The sequence below is a fragment of the Schistocerca americana genome, chromosome 8 (genome assembly GCF_021461395.2).
Source record: "Schistocerca americana isolate TAMUIC-IGC-003095 chromosome 8, iqSchAmer2.1, whole genome shotgun sequence".
NCBI lineage: Eukaryota > Metazoa > Arthropoda > Insecta > Orthoptera > Acrididae > Schistocerca > Schistocerca americana.
In genome coordinates, this window is record NC_060126.1 from 510,117,734 (window position 1) to 510,139,722 (window position 21,989).

The 21,989-nt window shown below is 43.2% G+C and overlaps 1 protein-coding gene across 1 annotated transcript in view; it reads left to right on the forward strand.

Annotated features, from left to right (window-relative positions):
• Window positions 1–21,989, forward strand: part of LOC124544653 (UDP-glycosyltransferase UGT5-like) — a 125,181-nt gene that overhangs the window by 83,652 nt on the left and 19,540 nt on the right. The window contains exon 5 of the mRNA XM_047123267.1: window positions 11,538–11,757. Within this exon, the coding sequence (XP_046979223.1) occupies window positions 11,538–11,757 (220 nt within the window). The remainder of the gene's footprint in view (window positions 1–11,537; window positions 11,758–21,989) is intronic.

A 21,989-nucleotide genomic window follows, 5' to 3' on the forward strand; every position in this document is an offset into this window, starting at 1 on the left:
GAGATCCGGTCTCTCTCCTGTAAGGCGGGGATGACATGCTGGAGCAGCATATCGCAGTAACGCTGGCGAGTCACGCTGCACGTCTTTCGTCCTCGAGCGCCAACCTGTTCAAAGAAGAATGGGCCAGTGACGAACGTAGCGGTGAAGCCACACCATACGGTGACACGTTCACCATACAGAGGAACTTTACATACAGTGGCGGGATGTCAAGATCCCCACACTCGGCAATTCTGTGTGTTCGTCTCACCCGTCAGAGGAAAATGATCTTCAGCTACCCATAGGATGGTCCAGGACCAGCCCTCGTGAACATCAATACTTGCGAGAAAGTGGAGAGCGAAGTCAACACGTCATTGAGCGCCCTGTGGTGCAAGCTGCTGTACGATATGGATCTTGTACGGATACCATTTCAGAATGGTTCGGAGCACCTTCCGTACAGTGCACCACGGGATGTTCAGCTGTCGTGACACAGCACGCGGACTGTCTGACGATCGCGAATTGCGCGCAGCGTTGTCTGCCATAGCAACAGCGATCTCACCAACCACCTGTGGTGCAATCGGCCTATTCCCGGAGCGACGTCCAGTTCTCCAGTTGATTCGAACTTCACCATGCTCTGCACGGCAGGAGAAGAAAGAGGACCCTTCTGTAATCCTTTCAACCTGCGATATTCTCGAAGTGCAGCTGGAGCACTACTGTTCTTTTGATAATAGAGCATCACCAATAATGTCCTGCTCCTTTTGTCCAAGTTCCTGTTGACACGACAACCAATGCACTGCGACTGGCCAGGTGTGTCAGACTGTGAACCACGATGACTGATTACAGCACTTGGCGGCCATAGTTGGAACTGGACGGTGGCGCTGTGACGCATGGAAATCATGCACCCCATACTTTGGACATTAATGCTACCACGTTTGGTACCTGTATGCTAATTAGTTTTCGTGTTATAACGTGTTAAGTAGGGAAACGTTAATTATAACCACCCGGTAGATCAGGACTAACAACATCACAAACACTAATATTTGAAGCTCTATTTTCTCTTTTTTTTTCGTCGTGATAACTGAAACTTCAGGTATAGTCCTTGTACTGATCTCTTACCGCTACCCTTAGACACCATTTTCCTGAGTGATTATTTGCTTCTATAATCTGTGGTAGTCGACAGGAAAACTCAACATTATCGATTTACTATGTACGACTTACGAATCAGGCGTCGGTGGCCTTATCCGAATGGATGTACTCACGGATACAATGGGACGAGAGAGTCCTAGTAGCTACACGACTTTGGATATGGGGAGCCACACAAGTAGGGCAACCTATTTCTGGCCTGTGATCCAGTGCTTTGGTCTCCCCCAACTGAGCTCAACTGTCACGACCTTGGGCCAACGCTGGTCCCAAAGTTGTCGGGTCATACGTCCCAAAGGGCAGGTTCAGGCACCTATTTGGAAAGACTTTTCTGTCCTTCGAGCACAGTGGCGCTGGTGCTTCTCGAAATGTGAATGACGTGTGTCGTAAGCGTATCTAATAAGTGTAAGTGACTGTAATGGGTGGGTTTCTGTGTAGTGTGGTTCCGTGTTTATGTTGGATGATGATGATGAGAGAAGGGAGTGTAAAACCCAGTGGCAGTAGACAGCTCACTCCTCTCGAAGAGCACCACAAAGGGCCGTTGTGCGTGCCATCAAGTGTGTCACACTGCAGAGAGGTTTGGAGTTTAATCCGGGATGTTGGCCCAAAGTCTTGTGTCAAGGACCCTACGCACCAGACCTCCTTCCATTTGCCGTAAAGGCGAAGGGAAATCAGCCAACAGCACGTGGCAGTCACCAATCCAAACACTGGCCAAGACCAATGTTGGTTAACTTCGGTGAATTGACAAGAACCAGCGTATTCAACGAGTAAAGTACGTTGGCATACGTGATACGCAAGTCTCTCTTCCTTCTTGTTCAATTCAGTACACACCTAGCTGAGAACTATCTACTATGTTGTCGTCATCTTAACGCCAGTACTGGAACTGGTTCAGAAAAAGGCTTAATTTCCGCGGGAGAGCGCTGGAACGGCGTTCCAGCACCTGCCAGGATTTGTTGTAACTCTCTGGAACAAGTCGGCACCGGAGATTTAAAATAGTACACACGTCTTAAATCTCGATATAACTATAATTTGCCGCTGCACCGACACCACAGATTGTGAAATGGGTAACCAACGTGATGCGATGGGCAGGGCTGTGGGGCGAGACAGTGTGTGTATGTGCGGAGGGGGTAGGGGATGGGAGGGGTTTACAGTGTAACCAAGATAAGTTGACCTGCATCATGTACTACGTGTGTCAATGAGAAATAAATAACATAAGGAGTGTTGAACATGTTGTGTCGGCTGAAGAGCCAACACCGTGTTACTAGAGGAGGCCGAAATGCACGCGTTTTAGCTCAAGCAGGCTGGCGGGAGGAAGGAAGGACTATACTGACGTGAGGTCTGGAACATGACAAGGAATTAGAATTCAGAAAGCGGACGTAGCTAGTTTGATACTTAACTGTAATCCATTAATGATGAACGTCGCTTTTGAAGGTACATGATTCACAATATTATCTGTTCAGAATAGTAACTGAATATGGCGCCTTGCTAGGTCGTAGCAAATGACGTAGCTGAAGACTATGCTAAATTGTCGTCTCGGCAAATGAGAGCGTATGTAGACGGTGAACCATCGCTAGCAAAGTCGGCTGTACAACTGGGGCGAGTGCTAGGGAGTCTCTCTAGACTAGACCTGCCGTGTGGCGGCGCTCGGTCTGCAATCACTGATAGTGGCGACACGCGGGTCCGACGTATACTAACGGACCGCGGCCGATTTAAAGGCTACCACCTAGCAAGTGTGGTGTCTGGCGGTGACACCACTTTACATGAGCATCTGTGAAAGTGCTTTCACGAAATCTTGTAGTTTACCGTTTCGATTATAGAAATAATGTTTTAAATACGTGAATTTCAGAACAGTACTGTGTAAAAAAATTTCTCATTGTAAGTTTTAATGCAAGTTTCAAACAGTCGAAACTTATGATTTTTATGGTTGCGCGGAAAGGGGGGGGGGGGGGTTGTATGGTTGAAGAGATGCATATGCGTTCCAGCACATAAGATTTTAGAAATTAAGCGCTGGTTTAGAACAGCTGATTTAGCACTTGGAACGTTATAGCTATCCTTGAGTTGTCAAGGGAAGAAATATGGAATGTTACATTACTAATGTTGACGATTAGTTGCAGGTGGAGTTATACTGTATTGAAAAAAACATTTCTGACATGAACGACATATGAGTATGTGTTGATTGTGAACAGGAAATTGTTTGTGTTAACTGTGTATAGGAAATGTGGTGTTAAAAGTATCAAACATGTGGAATATTGTCGAATAAAGTCTTTCATCAACGGTTGGTGGGCTAATTTTAGCACCAGCAGAGTGAAAATCTCATTCTGGAATTAATTATATTGATTAATATATTCCAAACACGTAAAACATCTTAATTTCGAATATTGCCCCATGCATTCAGTCCAATAAAAAGAGGAGTGGGTACAAGTGCCTAATCAGAAACGTTTCCACTATTCTTACACAATGGCGCCTGTCCAGACCAGCTGCATAAATTTTGCTATAAGTACACACGTGTTAAGTGTAGGTCATTGTGATCGCTTGCGGATTTCAGAGTATCAGCGTTCTCGGCGGCACTGATAAAAGGAATGGAGGGAAAGAAACGCCGTGCTGATACAAGCCTAGTGCTCACCAATAACAGTATGGGAGTCGGCGATATGAAGGGCGCTACGCCAAAGAGGAATCACCACCGACTCTGTCAAACATCCTCGATTCACAAACTGTGCGGAGAGTCTAGACTTCAGTTCTAATAACTCTCACACAGTTTGAAGTGGAAATCTGCACCATCACATCCCGTGCCTATGTCAACGCCGAAAATTTGTTCCGTCAAGTGGCTGCATCCGACTTGAGTAACACCGTACAAGTGTGCGTTAGGAGCATCGTCTATGGGGGCAGTCGCCTCTTTGAAGAATACTCTTATCTTTATGTGACGTGCTTTATGTGACGTGCTGACGATCCAAAATATTGCAAACACCTGATTCATAAAGTGTTGGTCCACTTTTGGAACGCAATACAATAGGAATTCTGTCTCACTTGGCTTCGACAAGTACCTGATATATTTCCAGAGATATGAGGCAGTAGATGTAGCATCTCACTTAGGCAATGAATTGGCAACACTTGGTTGCACTAAGATGGATGCAGAGGAAGTGTGGGCGTAGTTTAAGCGGACTGTAAATCGTGATCTGGAGACTTAAGTGCCTGGATAAAGGATAGAAAGAACAGGAAGCAGAGGCTGTTGCACTCTTGATGTAAAAGGGAACGCATAAATGACGACAAGCGGAGGTTAGGAGACATTCGAGCGCCTGTGAAAAGCTCTGTGCGCGAAGCGTACAACTACTACCACCGCCACACGTTAGAAAAAGATCTGCCAGAGAACCCGAGAAAATTCTGGTCATGTGTAAAATCGGTAAGCGGGTCTAAGGCTTCCATTCAGTCCCTTGTTCACCAGACTGCTGTGGCAGTTGAAGACAGCAAAACTATAGCCGAAGTTTGAAATTGCAAGTCCAAGAAACCGTTCACGCAGGAGAATCATACAAACGTACCGTCGTTTGATCATCGAACAGACTCCCGTATGGACGGCATAGCAATAAGCATCCCTGGCCTAGACAAACAATTGGAAGATTTAAAAGTAAATAAATCACCAGGTCCAGATGGAGCCCTCGTTCGATTTCACAAAGAGGACTCTACGGCACTGGCCCCTTACGTAGCTTGCATTTATCGTGAATCTCCCGCACAGCACGAAGTTTCAAGCGATTGGAAAAAGACGCAGATGACTCCAGTATGCAGGGTGTAAATGTTAAGGTGACAAACCAGAATAACTCGAAAAATAAGCTTCAAACGAAAAAATCTGTAGAATCCAAAGCTGATTATATTCGAGGGGGACATCTGTAGGTGCTAAAATTAGCCCGCCACCCCAGCCCCCTGGGGGTGGGGCGTGAGGCAACTTTAAAATTTCAAATGGGAACCCCCATTTTTTATTGCAGAATCAGACTGTTCATAAGTAACTACGTACATTTCGTATTAAATATTTGTTTTGATTCTTGGTAGGTGGCGCTGTAATTCAGGAAAATCCATGTTCTCATTTTTGCGTGGAAAATGGTTATGCATAAATAAAAAATACTTATTTACTTCGTAAATTTTGATTCGCTATAGCTAAAACTCTCCCTCTCCCCATAGGGTGGGGTTTGAGAGAGAGGAATTAGAGTTTTACAAATGTTGACCCAAACTTATCCGAAACTGCGGAAAAAATTAATATTTGGGTTAACATTTGTAAAACTCTAATTCCTCTCTCTCAGACTCCACACTGTGGGGAAAGGGAGAGTTTTAGTTGTAGCGAATCAAAATTTACGAAGTAAATAAGTATTTTTTATTTATTCGTTACCATTTTCCACCCAAAAATGAGAACATGCATTTTCTTGAGTTACAGCGCTAACTACCAAGAATCAAAAGAAACATTTAAGACGAAATGTACGTAGTTTTTTATGCAGAATCTGATTCCGAAATAAAAAATGGGGGTTCCTATTTGAAATTTTAAAGTTGCCTCCCGCTCCACCCCCAGGAGGCTGGGGTGGCGGGCTAATTTTATCACCAGCAGATGTCCCCCTCGAAAATAATCAGGTTTGGATTCTGCAGAATTTTTCATTTGAAGCTTATTTTTCGAGTTATTCTGGTTTGTCAACTTAAAATTTACACCCTGTATAAAAACGGTAAAAGAACGGACCCGCACAATTACAGACCAATATCCCTAACTTCTGTCTGCTGCAGAGTCCTTGAACATATTCTCAGTTCGAATATAATAAATTTTCTTGAGTCTGAGAAGGTTACGTCCATAAATCAGTATGGTTTTAGAAAGCATCGCTCTCGCGAAACTCAGCTTGTCCTTTTCTCACACGATGTACTGAGAACTATGGATGAAGAGCATCAGGCAGGTTCCATATTTCTAGATTTCCAGAAAGCATTTGACACAGTGCCCTATTACAGGCTGTTAACAAAGATACGAGCATATGAAACAAGTTCGCAGATATGTGAGTGACTAGAAGACTTCATAATAATAGAACTCAGGATGTAGTCCTCGATGGCGAGTGTTCATCAAAGACAAGGGTATCGTCAGGAGTGCCCCAGGGAAGAGTGCTAGGTCCGCTGTTGTCCTCTCTATACATAAATGATTTGGCAGACAGAATGGGCAGCAATCTGTGGTTGTTTGCTGGTGATGCCGTGGTGTACGGTAAGGTGTCAAAGTCGAGGGACTGTAGGAAGATACAAGAAGACTTAGAAAAAACTTCCTGTTGGTGCAACGAGTGCCAGTTAGCCCTAAATGTGGAAAAATGTAATAAGGAAGAACAAATCTGTACTATTCGGATACAGTATTTCTAGCGTCCTGTTTGACACAGTCACGTGGTTTAAATATCTGGTGTAAAGTTGCAAAGCGATTTGAGATGGAACTAGCATGTGAAAACTGTGGTAGGGAATGTGAATGGTCGACTTCGGATTCTTGGGAGAATTTTAGGAAAGAATGGCTCACCTGTGAAGGAGATCACATATAGGACGTTGGTTCGACCTATTCTTGAGTATTGCTCAAGTGTTTGGGATCCGTATCAGGTCGAATTGAAGGAAGACATCGAAGCAGTTCAGAGGCGGACTGCTGGATTTGTTACCGGAAGGTTTGAACAACACATAAGTGTTACGGAGATGCTTCCGGAACTCAAATGGGAATCCCTGGAGGGAAAGCGGAGTTTTTTGGGGGGTAAACACCATTACGAAAATTTAGAGAACCGGCATTTGAAACTGACCGCCGAACGATTCTGCTCCCGCCAACGTACATCGCGGGTAAGGGCCACGAACATAAGATACGAGAAATTAAGGCCCATTCGGAGGCGTACAGACAGTCATTATTCCCTCGATCTATTTGCGAGTGGAACAGCGGAGGGAATGACTAGGAGTAGAACGGGTTACTCTGCGCCACGAACCGTACGGGACCTTGTGGAATACAGCAGAGTCCCGCTAATCCGGACCCCGGTAATCGGAACGTTCGGTTAATCCGGACATGAAAAATGTTAGTCTAAGTATGGAAAACTGTGCGATAAGCTGCTGCACATACACACTATTTTAATTTACGCACTACCGTAAACATTGTCACGGTACGTCACGTATAATTAACTTATACCGCGATAACACTCGTACGGACATCGGCTGTCCCGAAGTACGCACGATATAATATTTTTTAAACACAGCGCGCGACTCACCGCCTTCTAATAAATAGTTTGCGTGAGCGCTGCTATTTAGAAAAGAAAATATGCATATTCTTACGCAAACTGTAATTATTAATATGGGTCTCAGGGGTTACTGGTTATTTATGTACCAAATTACACAAAGATTACTGAGATATTGCGTAATGTAATGATTTTTTAATCTTTCTTTTTCATTATTTGCAAGGCAAAACTGGAGAGAATCTCGTCTGCCGTTAGGCGGCCAAAATGAAACATACTGAACTCAATCAGTATTCTAAATATTAATAAACGAAATCTATTTTTACTCTTTTTAACTTTGAAATTAATGAAGGATCAAGATTGAGAAGTCTCTCGCATTTACATTTAATATTATGACATGATATTTTAATTAAATGATACAGTCAGCGTAATGGCCGACTAAATCCTGCTAGGGGAGATGAGCTACCTGTATTGCGAAGTTCTGTAAAAACTTTGTTAATTATAATTAAGGGTTGCAATCATGAGAGGTGACAACTAAGTCAACAATACACACTTTCTAATGACAATTTCTATTATATTTTTCAAAATACAGATAAAACTTACGTTAATTATCAGACAGCACTACAATGGCGGCCTACCGCTAGACGAAAAAAACAGGAGAGCTAGTTCAATCAAAGTATTGTCTCTGATCTTCATGGCCTATGTTACAGAGAGATTATACCAAAAAAACTGTGTTTTGTTAATTACATCGATATTTGTGTTTTGATAATAATAACTTACGTTCTTTACTATTTGTTATAGATCACGCACACGTACACAGTCTTGAAATAATTTATAATTCACACGTCTCATAACAAAAACTTCCTTTCCCTTTCTCCAAATGTCCATTCATGTGATGTACCGTCACATGTATCAGAAAAACTGGCAAGAAAATATTAGGTTTAAACAATGCATAACAATTATAGAAAAGCTGTTAAACTTACTAAAATACAGTGGACATTTTATCCCTACTTTTCAGATGACAAAAACTCAGTCATTATTTTTGGGCGTAGTGAAGACAGTCTGTTATATGAAGCATAGTTGCGCCATCGTCTCATAAACATCAAATCAGCAGGTGTAGTAGTGGACTGTTGCTCCAAATAACGTAGCGCGAGGTCAAGGGCTTCTGCTGCGTCACTGCGAGGCACCAGCTCTCCTTCGTCGCTTTCAGGCTCATTGTCACTTCCGCCACAGCGGTCCACTTCTTCCTGGTCTTGAGTCACTGCAGCAACTAAATCAGCGTCAGTAAGGTGCTCCACACACGCCCCATCCGCTGCCATCCACTCGTCTACCTCTCCTTACTAGCTTCTTCACATTCAGGGATTGTCTGTATCATTTGTAGTAGATTTTCCTCTTCATTTTCAACTAGGTTGTCCTAAAATTCAAGAGTTTTCTCCACGATTTCCTCAGAGTATTTTCTGAAATATTCTGCCTGCCAATAAACAACGTCCTTCACATTGGTCTTTTTTGTTTTGTTTTGTCCACTAAAGGAATGCTATCATCTTGGATCAGCATTCTTAAAAATTGTTTTCTGTGAATCAGTTTTAATGTTTGCAGCACGACCGCGTCCATCGGCTGTAGAAGTGGTGTAACACTCGGCGGCAAAACCTTCACTACAATTTCTCCATCACGTAATGCCTCAGTGCTGGGGCGAGATGGCGCGTTATCAATCAAAAGGATTGCACGGGGAGACAAATGATTTTCCTTAGAAAATCGTCGAAAAAAGGGAACAAACTGGCCGTGAAACCATTCTTTGAACGGCTTACCATCCATCCATGCTTTTTTCTGGTTGTGATAATATACGGGCAGGGACTTCATGTTTCAGTTTTTAAAAGCTCTGGGCCTAGCAGATTTGCCGATCAGCGTTAAAGGCAGCTTGTGATTACCATCAGCGTTACTGCACGCTAATAAAGTCACACGATCTTTGCCCAGTCTCGTCAGCGTTACAAATTTGTCGGGGAGAATACTTTCCCTCTCTTATCATTTTTTCAAACCCACTTAAGTATTCCTTCGCTGCATCACGGTCAGAGGAAAGCTCCTCTCTACTGATTGTTAGCTGACGGATTCCATACACGATTATTTAATCTGTCCAACCAACTTGTACTCGCACTAAAAGACTCATCACCATTCATTAACTTGTTCAGATAAACAGCCTTCTCCTGAACCAGTGCTCCACTCAAAGGAGTTCCCCTTTCTCTTTCCTGCGTAAACCAAAGGAAAAGAACAATTTTAATAAACATTTTTGGACAGTGATTAAAATTTTTTTTTAAATTTTTTGTTTTTAAAATACAGTCTTAATCACACCACGTATGTTATCAGAACATACTGACCGGTTTCGGTCATATGACCATCATCAGATCCATATGTGATATGACCGAAACCGGTCACCTATGTTCTGATAACATACGTGGTGTGTTTAAGACTGAATTTTAAAAACAAAAAAAATTTCAAAGGAAAAGAGCTTGATCCACTTTATCGTACTGGGACTTTTCAAACTCTGCCGAATTTCGAGTGTTTTCCCTAAGACGTTGCACAGGGCTGTTCAAACTTCACTCTGTTCTTCTTCCAATCACAAATGGTTGCTTTACCAACACCCAGTTCCGTTGCCAGTTTAGATACATTCTCACCTTTGTCTACCCGCTTCAAAGCATTCAGTATTTCTTTGAGAGTTAACGTTGTATGTTTCCGTTTTCTCATGACGAAAATACGTACACCACTACACCTGAACGAATACAGTACAACTGTTACGCGTGCCAGCGATCGATAACTAGCATAACCAAGCGCTTTGCTAGCCAACTGGCAGTGTACTGACCTCAGACACTACAAATGACTCAACAATGCACAACAACAAGGGCAGTGAGTGAGAGTGAGCCATTGTTTCCACGCTTGTTCCCATTTGTTACAATGGTGTACCTAGTTATCTGCTTGGTATACTTCATTCTAGAAACTCGTCGCCGTAATTCCGGCTAATGCGAACAAATCGGTAATCCGAACAAGGTCTACTCCCAGTTAGTTTGGATTAAGCATTTATGTAGACATAGATGTCCCCACACAGGGCGTTGTCGTAAATCATGGGATGGTGGTTTGTGGGTGTCGAATTCGTGCTCGGTAGCCTCCCACACCTGTTCCATCAGGTTCAGATCAGGCCAATCTTGCGACAAAGACATCTCTGTCCCGCTCCTCAACCGACTGCAACACGATTCTGGCCTAGTGACATTGACGGATGATCCAATAAAAGATATCATCGCCATCAGGGATGACATCAAGGATCAAGGGATGCAGGCGGTCAAAAATGGTATCCACGGTGTCCACAGGTCTCAGGGAAACTGGGGTAAATGTCTGACGTAGCTAACACTGACCCCAACCAGGCTGCACTCATGACACAGTAGATGTTACGATTGGCCGTCCACCTGGATGGTGGTGCACCTGTACATCACCACCGAATTGCTGTAAAGAGAAAGGTGATTCGTCCAAAGACGCGACACGTTTACATTGACCCAAGATCCAATCTCGACAATCCCATGACGTTTGCAGCTGTAATTGACAATTTCGTTGAGTCAACAATGGGACATATGGGAGTTTTCTACTACAGAAACCGATGTTAAAAAAAAAGGTGTTCTCCAGAACAAATACTCACGACAGTAACATGTGAGTAGTCGATCGGGTTCACCATTTCAGAAATGCTTCTTCCCAGGCTCTGTGCCACAACAATCACCCCTTTTTCAAAGTCAGTTATACAAGTAGGTTTCCCCATTTGCTGCCTGCATCCCCGACATTAGAACAATCCTCAGTTCGTCTCTGCTGCGTTTATGTACTATCCACACAGCATCCCATGTGCATAAGTCCTCATACAGCATCCAGATTCGCACTGGACAGTGGTATTATTGCTTTTTCTCATCAGATCTTCAATGTCAGAGGTGAGTCAATGCGCCCTACTCTCTTTATCCACCAGTCAGAATAATTAGGGAGGAACGGACAGAAATCCCCTCTTCATAACATAATGTAAACCATTATTAGAAAATTAAACAATGCTGTAATAGTGAAAAAATGAAAATTATGGACACTATCAGTCACTATTCTATCATATTAGAAATCAACATTTAAGAATGAAACTACTGGTTACAAAATATGTTTAATGTTCTACAAAATTTGGAGGCTGTAACCAATACATGCCTTATTTTCCAGCACACAAGAACGTGCGGGTGTTCATAACACACGGTGGCCTGCTGAGCACGCAGGAGGCCACGGCCAGGGGGGTGCCGCTGGTGGGGATCCCTGTGTTTGGCGACCAGCTGCTCAACATGGCGCAGGCCCAGAGGCAGGGCTACGCCATCACACTCGCCATCAGCAACATCACTGAGGCCTCACTGTCGTGGGCACTTAACGAGGTGCTCAACATCCCCAGGTAACCTACCACCTTCAAGGGAACTGACCCTCATTGTAACTGTTACCTGTTTCCAGTACTGTTGTTATATGTATAAAGCTGTGTATGAGTCCAGAATCCCCTTCCAAACCCCTGGATCGATCTGAGCCAAATTTGGTAGAGAAACAGCAAGTGCCATGAGTATCAGCACTGTGGGGATTATAACCTCCCAGCTCCAATAATCCCAGATACAGGGCAAAAATGTGTTTTTCCAGCCGCTGGCATACAGGCTGCCCTGCATGACAGGTATGTTGCATGGAAACAGTATCGTTCTGCCAAATAAAGGTAAATGGCAGGGCAGCCATTTGAAGGGCATCTCCAGACTCAGACATGTAGTCTCCCCTGCATGACAGGTCTTGTGTTGGAGTGGTATTGGCCCACTTTATCGCATTATCTGCGTGGTCACTTATCTGTCAGAGGCAAATAAATGATTTTAGAGCTCCTGATATGTAGCCTGCCTTGCATGGCAGGTGTGAGTAGTATGAACCTGCTTTATTGAATTGTATTTCAGGGGCTACTTATGCTGATGAATATGACTAGGGACGGGTTGAGATGGATAGAGGTGTAGATGGGCAGAGTGAAGGGGAGGAAGAATGGACAGGGAGAGGGGAGGAGAGAGAGGTAACCGAGGCAGGTGGAACATGTAAAGCGATGGTGAGCAGGTGGGAAAGGAAGAGGGGAAGGTGGAGATAGAAAGAGAGAGGGGGGAGGAGGATATTGTCAGAGGGAGGGAGTGGAAGATATGTTCAAAGAGAGGGGGTGTGGGAAATAGGCAAAGAGAGGAGAAAGAGGAGCAGAACATGAAGAGACAGAGAGAGTGGTGAGGAGGAGATAGAAAGATGTGGGTGGGAGGATTAGATGGACAGCACAAGGAGGAAGAGATCGACACAGAAAGGGAGAGGAGGAGGTGTGTTCAGCATATGTATCGAATGTGTAAGCTGGAAGACCCACAAGGAAGAGGCTAGCACAGGATATAAACGAGACTGTTCTTTTTGGTCAAGGAGAAATAGAATGTAGAGTTTCTCATGGTTGCGCCACCATGCAGACACTTCCTCCCTTACAAAAACTAGATGTACATTCGAGGATCCGAAGATGAAGCATATGTGAAGCGGAAATATATCTCCCAGAAGTATCGTAACTCTCCAGGAATGTGTGATAGTGCCGTAGTGGAGTCTGCCCTTTACCACCCACGATGGACATCATGTAAAAAAATGGTTCAAATGGCTCTAAGCACTATGGGACTTAACTTCTGAGGTCATCAGTCCCCCAGAACTTAGAACTACTTACACCTAACTAACATAAGGACATCACACACATCCATGCCCGAGGCAGGATTCGGACCTGCGACCGTATCGGCCGCGCGATTCCAGACTGTAGCGCCTAGAACCGCTCGGCCGGCGATATCACGTAATCCTGAATTCTTATCCAGTATTATCTACACTGAGAAATAACCAGAGATACCTCAAACTGTCATAGACCCAATTTGATTAACGAGAAAGGAAAGTTTGTGTCTTGCTATGTTCGTTTAGTATTTTGTGTGCTGTAAAGTGGGGGGGGGGGGGGGGGGGTACAGAGGGGAATTGGAGGGGCCATGTGGGATCTCCTCTACACCCGAATCTCAAACTGCCACCAGTGTGAGCCAGCGTAGGCAGATCGGTGCAATACTTCCATGATCTGGTAACAGCTATCAATAGACGAACAAACTGTATTAAGTAGAGATGTTTAGTCTTATCTTGAGCTGCTTTGCAGAGACGTTTGGGAACAGATGAAGAGCAGAGCAGACTTTAAAAGAACGTCAGTGAAACTGTTAAAAGTGACTGCACAGAGTCATTTACATAAAAATGGCTAGATGCGAACAGGAAACAGAAAACACTAATAACTTTATGTACATGAAATGTATTCGCAATTTGCCAATACTATTATACATGAGCTGTACCATTTACTAGAAACACACGAAAATTTGTACCGGACGCAGATTCGAACCTGGACTTCCTACATATCGTGAGCGGTCACCTCAACCACTTCGGTTACCCAAGCACGCTTCCGATGCAAAACTTTACATGTCGCTGAGTGTCCACGTCCAGCATTCGCAACGTTGCTATGATTCCCGCACAGCAAGAAACAATGTTTTGCTCGCCAATTTTACTTCTGCTTTCGGATGAAATACAGCTGTTGCAGCGTGTATCTTACAGATTATGTGCAGTTCGATGCAAATGTCCTTCAGACATACAAGATAAATGTTAGTTGACGTCATCAAGTCCTTCTGAATGCAGTTATTTTGCGGTTGCCAGAGGACAAGATGTCATGATCATTGCTGACAGAGGGAAGGGAAATGTCTGCATTTGAATCCAGATCGAGAACACAGTTCTGACTTACAAAAATAATCAAAGTAGAATATATAGAGCCAAGATTCCTGCATTACTTAGTTATTCACAGAACTGATGTATGACAAGATCTGTCCACATTTTTGTTGACGTTTATTTATTTAGCGTATGGCATTACACATGAACAGCGACTAACAGTTGTGGATTACATAATTTTACAAAAATATTTTAATTTCGTAATTTATAATTAAAAAAGTCTATAAATTAATGTCTAATTTGTCGATCCATTCAAGGGATTTGTTGACATCTAATGCTTAATAAAGTAATATGGGTGTACCAAAAATTACCTTGTAAAGCATGATCCAGATTGTAGTTCCTTTTGTACGAAATTAGTCACAGAAAAATTCAATGCTATTAGCTATTCACCATGAGCCATTTGGGAAGTCCATTAAAGTAGACTGTAGTGTCACCATATTTTAAAAGTAGGGTAATCACGGTTTACTATCATCTTGAAAGAAAAAAAAGCTGCAAACATTAAGCTTGATGATGGTACGAGTCATTCTCTAGAGACTCAAGTGCGACGCATCATCACTAATGATGGATGGCTTGGCAAATAACTTGGTTGCAGAAGTCTGCATATCAGCTGTTCAGGAAAAATTCCACTTCGAGAAGCACCTTGTCGTCGTTCTAGAAAAGTTTGCCATGCATTGGTTTCTGAATCTGAGGAATGATAAATAAGTTCCTGAGTATGAGGAGAATAAGGGGGAAGGGGGGGATTGAAACAAAATTTTATGGGGGAAGAGAGGAGTGTGTTAGGCTGTGTCCTGTGTAGCACGGGCTGAGGTATTGTCAGCCCCATGGACAGTTCCTTGCTTCATCTTTAAAGAATTCCATAAACTCGTCAAGAGATTTCATAGTACATCGTTGTGATGATTTGTCCTTTACGAGCAAATCTACCAGCACCACACTATGGTAGTCCCGTATGGTGGGTGCTAGCCCACCCGGTTAGCCATGCGGGCTAACACACTGCTTTCTGGGGGGGGGAAGGCATGCCGATCCCTGGCACGAATCCGCCCGGCGGATTAGTGTCGAGATCCGATGTGCTGGCCAGCCTGTGGACGATTTTTAAGGCGGTTTTCCATCTGGTTCGGCGAATGCTGGATGGTTCCCCTTATTCCGCCTCACTTACACCATGTCGGCGATTGCTGCGCAAACACTTTCTCCACGTATGCGTACATCATGATCACTGTACCAAGAAAACATTGGGGTTACACTCGTCTGGTGTGAGACGTTTCCTGTGGGGTCCATTGGGGGCCGAACCGCACAATAACCCTAGGTTCGGTGTGGGGTGGCGGTGGGGTGAGTGGACTGCTGTAGCCTGTTGTGGGGTTGTGAACCACTGAGGGCTATGACGGGGACCAAGCCTCTCCGTCGTTTCTACGTCACCAGTTTCGTACAATACAATACAATACAAAGGTGGATGGTTCCGTAGCCAGAGGAGCCAAAGTGTTTCAAGAGGCACCATATCAAAGATTTACGCCACGTACAAGGAACCCGGAAAAACAACATCCACTGAGTCATAACGTGGATGAAGGTGGAGTGGGGAAGAAATGGAGGGTATCACTGCTGCCAGCTACATCAAGACATTACGCAGAACGAGTGGCGATGAGTGAAAGTGTGCACCGGACCGGTATTCGAACCCGGGATCTCAAGCTTACTACGCAGGTGTGTTAACCACTGCGCCATCCAGGACACAATGTTATCACAACCGCACGGACTACCTCGGCCCGCCTCACAGCCGATCCCATCGAGCGCCACCTGTCTGCAGTTTCTGTCCATTCCCTTCACGTTCGCTCTGTGAGATTCACACAGGACGTCGGAGTATTTGTGCGACCGCAATGAAGAAGTTGGATCCATTACCCAGCTGCAGATTCCGCGTTGTGTCTGTCCTTTTGGGCATGTCCGAAAAAACTGATCTCACACACTCATATAAGTGGACAAAAGTGTGTGTCGAGTGATCATGACGGATGGTCATTGAAGAGAATTGCGGTGACAAAAAATAGGACTACAGCTGTTGAAATCACTGCAGCACTCGCGAACCCTGTCAGCACCAAAACAACAAGGAGTGTGCTCCAGAAGGAGGGACTTGTTGGACAAGCTGGAATTCAAGGACACACAGTAGTTATGCAAATGCCGGTAACAGGAAAAAAAATGTGATCTACAGTCATAAAACCTGGATCATGGAGCAATGGAGAAAAGTCATTTTGGCACAGGAGTCTTGTTTGACACTGTTTCGAACTTCTGTCAGAGTTCACATCCAATGATTGAAACGTGGCGCCAGTTCATTGGTCATTTGGGCAGCCATGTAGAGTTATTCAAAATGGTTCAAATGGCTCTGAGCACTATGGGACTTAACATCTCAGGTCATTGGTCCCCTAGAACTTAGAACTACATAAACCTAACTAACCTAAGGACATCACACGCATCCATGCTCGAGGCAGGATTCGAACCTGTGACCGCAGCAGTCACGCGATTCCAGACTGAAGCGCCTAGAACCGCTCGGGCACACCGGACGGCGTAGAGTTATTGCATGGCCCCATAGTCGCTCTACAATGTCGCATTACTGCCAAGGACTATGTAGCCTCAAAGTTTTTTTGTGTTTATGTAACCATTTTGGCCGATCAGAGCCATCCCCACCTTACAGTGTTTTTTCCTTACAGGTGACTCTGTGTTCTAAGAGGTTATGTCCCCTCCCCCCCCCCCCCCCCCACACACACACACAGCTCGCATCGCTCAGGATTAGTTTTATGAGCGTGAGGATGAGTTGTCGAATCTCCCTTGGCCATGACAGTGACAAAATATCAATATTATCGAGCTATTGTGGTCTACTTGGAAGAAATGGGTCCGTGAACGCTATGCATCTGCACAATCATGATGTCACTATTTAGCAAGAAGGATGATGTAAGATTGCCTCAAAAACTATAAGGATCAGTATTTGTACATTCCTAGACGACCAGAAGCTTTTTTGAATGTGAACAGTTTCCTATAGCGCATTAAGCCTAGTAATGTCTTATGTTTTTGGTGTTTCCATAGTCTTCTCCACCTCCTGTGCTTGAAAACATAGAATGCGAGTCAGGAGGAAAGGTACGTGCTTTGAGCGTTACGGAGCTGCCAAACAAACTCCACTGGCAGACGTTACAAGAGAGGCGTTGTGCATTACGGAGTTACTATTGAAATTTCGGGCCAGCACTTTTCAGGAGAAGTTGGGTAACATATTGCTTCCCCCCACATAAAACTAGCGTATTGACCACGAGAAACAAATTCGAGAAATTAGAGCCAATACAGAGGCTTGTCAACAATCATTCTTCCCACGCACTTTTCGCGAGTGGAACAGGGTTGAAGGGATCAGATAGTGGTACCGAAAGTACCCTCCGCCACACACCATTTGGTGGCTTGCGGAGTATGATGTAGATGTGATGTGTAAAATCCATGTTTGACCATTAGCTGCTGGTTTACGATATATGCCAAATGTATGCTGTCCATTACGATTTCTTGCTGAACCATGTAGCTACCGTTGCGCCTTCAACCACGTAATGACTGTCTTTTGGGACAGAAAAGGTGTGATTTTTGTGGATTTCCTGAAAAGAGGCACTACAATAAACTCTCAAAGGTATTGCCAAACTCTGCACAACCTCAGAAGAGCAATACAAAACAAGCGCAGGGGAAAGCTGGGCTCAAAGATCTTGCTGATTCACGACAACGCCCGGGCCCATACGGCATATGCCACTCGTGAAGTTCTCGAATCTTGTAAGTGGGAGTTGTTTCCTCATCCGCCGTACAGTCCCGACCTGTCACCGAGTGACTTTCACTTATTCCCAGCAATGAAGAAGTGGTTGGCTATACAGCGTTTTGATGACGACGCACAGCTTCAGGAAGAGGTAACCACGTGGTTGAAGGCGCAGGCGTCCGAATTTTACGACGAAGGAACTTCCAAGCTCGTCCATCGCTACGATAAGTGCCTTAATTTAAATGGCAACTATGTAGAAAAGTAGTATTTAAGTGTGGCTTTCATCTGCATATAATAAAAAAATTTCCGATACTTTATTTATTTTTAATTCCAAAACGTAATGTACTTTGTGGATAGCCCTCTTATTTTGCCGCCAACCGGTTTCAACCCGCGATGGGCTCATCTCCAGTGCAATTTACACTGTAAAGTTAAAATATTAGTAAGTAATCATGTAGGTAATCTACAAGCAATCAATTAGTCAAAGTTACATAAATAAAGAGATTTTTATACCCACTGGTCGCTCGCTGGGGTCGTCACCCTGCCTGCGCACGGTTGGTAACCATGCGTGGTTGGCTCTGTGCATGAGCTTAAATAACGGCCAACAACACGTGGGCAGACGGTAACGCCCTCCACGGTGACCGACGGTACTTACATGCTTCAGCAAGAAATCGTAAATTTTAAAGTTTGTTCCAGTTGTAATATAAAACATAATAAATAATAATTATGACTAATTAATCGCGAGAAATTTACAATGATTTAAAATTCAGGTAATTGTTGTCCCATTCATTTTTCACGTCATTTGTGGATAGAGCAGAGCCCTCTATCTTTTGTGGTAGGGACGCCCCTGCCATGGGCCCCCCTAGCCTGTGTGGTCGGGACGCTGTCGTCATGGTAGCCGCTTCGTATAAGTCGTCTGCTGTAATACCATCTTTGCGCGGCGTTCGTTGTACCATAACGATTCTTCCGCCATGTTGTTGTCAATCCATATGGTCTTCTGCTGCGGCGTTATCTTTGCACAGCGTGCGTTGTTGTGGTGTGTTCTGGCTGCTATCCATAAAAGTTGTTCCTAGCAATTAGCAAAAAACTTTAAAATCAGTGTATTCTCAGTTATAAAATTAACATATTAGAAAAAAGAAGTATATCAAGTGCCCCTTAGCCATCAGCTTTTAAAGTCCTGTGTGTTCTACCTGAATTCATGGCTTACTCTACATATGAGACGTGGCCATTATTTAAAAGATGTTCTAAACATTCTGCGTGGTGTCTGTTTGTTCTATATCATGTCTCCCTACCACGCTCTGAGCGTGTTTTTTAGGGAATTGACTAGTTTGAACCTGGGACCTGTTGCTGGTAAGGAGACGCCAGACCACACATGACGTGTAGAGTTCAGAAGAGTTCAGTGAGACTAGCGATCATATAACCAAATACTTAATGATTTCAGCGTCAGCTCCACTGCACTCCCTGTAAAGGAATCTTAATACCAACTAAATTAAGTGGAAGGGGTTCAAGGCTTACCTATCTTTAGTTAACTGGTAAAATAACGTCGAAAAAGCAGTTAAGTTTACCATTGGAAATTTTATTCCACTCACAAAACATCGTTTACAAATTGCACTATTGATAAAAGGAAATGTTTTAATACAGGATGGTAAAAACCAACTGCGCTCAACAAAAATGTGAACGAATATTCCCTGAATGGGTTTCCAAGCTCTACAATGGATCGAAGGATGACCTATGCCATATCACATCTATAATCAAGGTTTAAATTAAGTTTCACAAGGGAGACAACTATCAAAATGGTCTACAGTGACCCTCAGTTATCTTTAATTACTTATCTAACTTGTCGTACATTACAGTGGCTGATGTGGCTTCTCAATAACTATATAACAGAAAAATCATCGAGTTTCAGATTTTTACTTCAAGTGGCAAATGTGAACACCATGAACTTTAATTGACGATCGACACTAGTATTACATAAAGGGGATGTAACAGATGAGACTTCTGCAGTTCTGAGTGAAGCCTTATGCGCTCAAAAATGCGGCATCGCGTGCGTTCATTACCTTGTCGGTGTTCGTCAGGGGGCGGCGGCCAGCGCAGCTCCATCCATCTCGCCCACTCGGAAGCGATTCTTTCCTAACTTCTCCTTACTACAATTTACCGAAGTTGGTTTAAAAAAAACTATCTGACTGTGTTTTCATCTGACCAGTCAGGGTCTCAATGTTAACCTTAAGCTCCGCCTACAAAAATTCTGTCTATCCAATGAGAAACGTTATACTTTTCGTGGTGGGGCAATGTTTTTAAAGTTTGCAACGTAACAGAGACGCGAAAAAATCTCACGCTAGAACTTGCAGGTGGTGTGGCCCTTTTTGTGTTATTGTAAGATCTATACTGTTCTTCTGGAGGGCTCTATCTTTTAACATGGGCTGGGGGGTGGTCCTGATGTAACAGAGACGCGAAAAAATCTCACACTAAGAAACTTGTGGGTGGTGTGGTCCTAGCAGTTAGCTGGCGACGTGAGTGTCCCTCCGTCCCTTATCGTAGGGCCTTCCAGCTTAACACGGTTCTGCTCTCGGCTTCTGTTCTCGTTTCTCCCCTCGGAACTGCGTCTGTCTCACGGTGGGACGGTTTGACATGCATGTAGGCATTCTTGTGTTAGTCTGTGGTATTCCATTTGCTCACTCATTACTTGTATTACTTTGGTTAATTTAATGTCACGATTTATTCAGAGCTATGTGACACACTACTGGATTTGCTTATCATGTCAGGGTTTTCATGGAAGGTGTTGGATTTGCCTGACACCTTACATATCACCACCCTTCGAACTTAATTTTTGTACTGAAGTTAGGCAATGATTGAATCGTTGTCTAAGTCAGTCAAAAACTATTTCTTTATCTAAATTTTCTTGCCTACTGTTCAGTCACGTTATTCTGGTTCTATGCTAGTTTGTATTACTAACTTATATTTTTATATTCTTCCACATTATTCTTAAAAATGACAAGAGAAGAATATTTTTATGCTATTACTAATTTTTAATTATTTTCTTTCTTTTTTTAAGTGTGAAGTTTGTTTTTTAAGAAGTTTGTTATCGAAAGTGAGGAGTCTTTCACATCGATTTTCTTAGAAATATTGTTTTTATAAATGTAGTAATTAAGTAAAATCTATTCGTAACACATTTTCTAAATACCATGCACAAGTAAAAATGTATTTGTTTCTAGACACTCATTTCAACATTGTTACACTAACAAATAAGAATTATTTCCAAGAATTGCTTTGACAAAGAAATATACATACACAAGTATTGAGATATTATCCTAACAAATGGTACAAATGTTAGAAAAAGGGAAAACATCCAACAAGATAATTTTTTATTCTTTGTTTTTATAAGGAGAAAATAAATAAAATATAGGTATTTTTTTATTTTTATGAGGAGAAAATAAGTGGCATATATTTTTAGTGTGTATTATGTCTTACTTTTGTTCTTTATATACCGTCCATTTCAGAACTAATGACTTATTTTTATCGATAGTCTATTTTTTACTTAAGTCCATAGTCAATGACTGTTATTTTGTAGTTTATTAACTGTCTGGTGTGCTTGACTTCTTTAGTTTTTCACACGTTTCTTTTGTACAATTCCTACATCACATAATTTGATTTCACACGTTCACACAATCTTATGAATGTTTAAGCATGAGGTTGGCGAATGTTTTTGCACGATGGTGATGGACTTGAGCGAGATGGATGTGGGCAAGTATTTGATGTACAGCTTTGTTCGTCGTTCCTTGTTGGCTTTGCAAGTGTGTGTTGCTGTTGTGGAGGTCCCATTATGGAATGGAGCTGTGAGTGCAGAATCTCATGGTTTACTGGCTTTGTATGCGTGAAAGTCATCGTTATGTGTCGCTGAAAGTGGTCGTTTCTCGTTGTAATACTTCGCAGACGACTATTTTACAATAGGACAGGGATTTGGGAAGGTATGTCGTCTATTCTTCACCCATCTTCTTTCTTGGTCTCAATCTTGCGAATCTTCAACTTCTGTTCTTCATGCTTTTTCTCTGCTTCTTACTTGATTCTTGGTTCTTCTCTGGGCAGGATATGGAAATATTTATTGATAA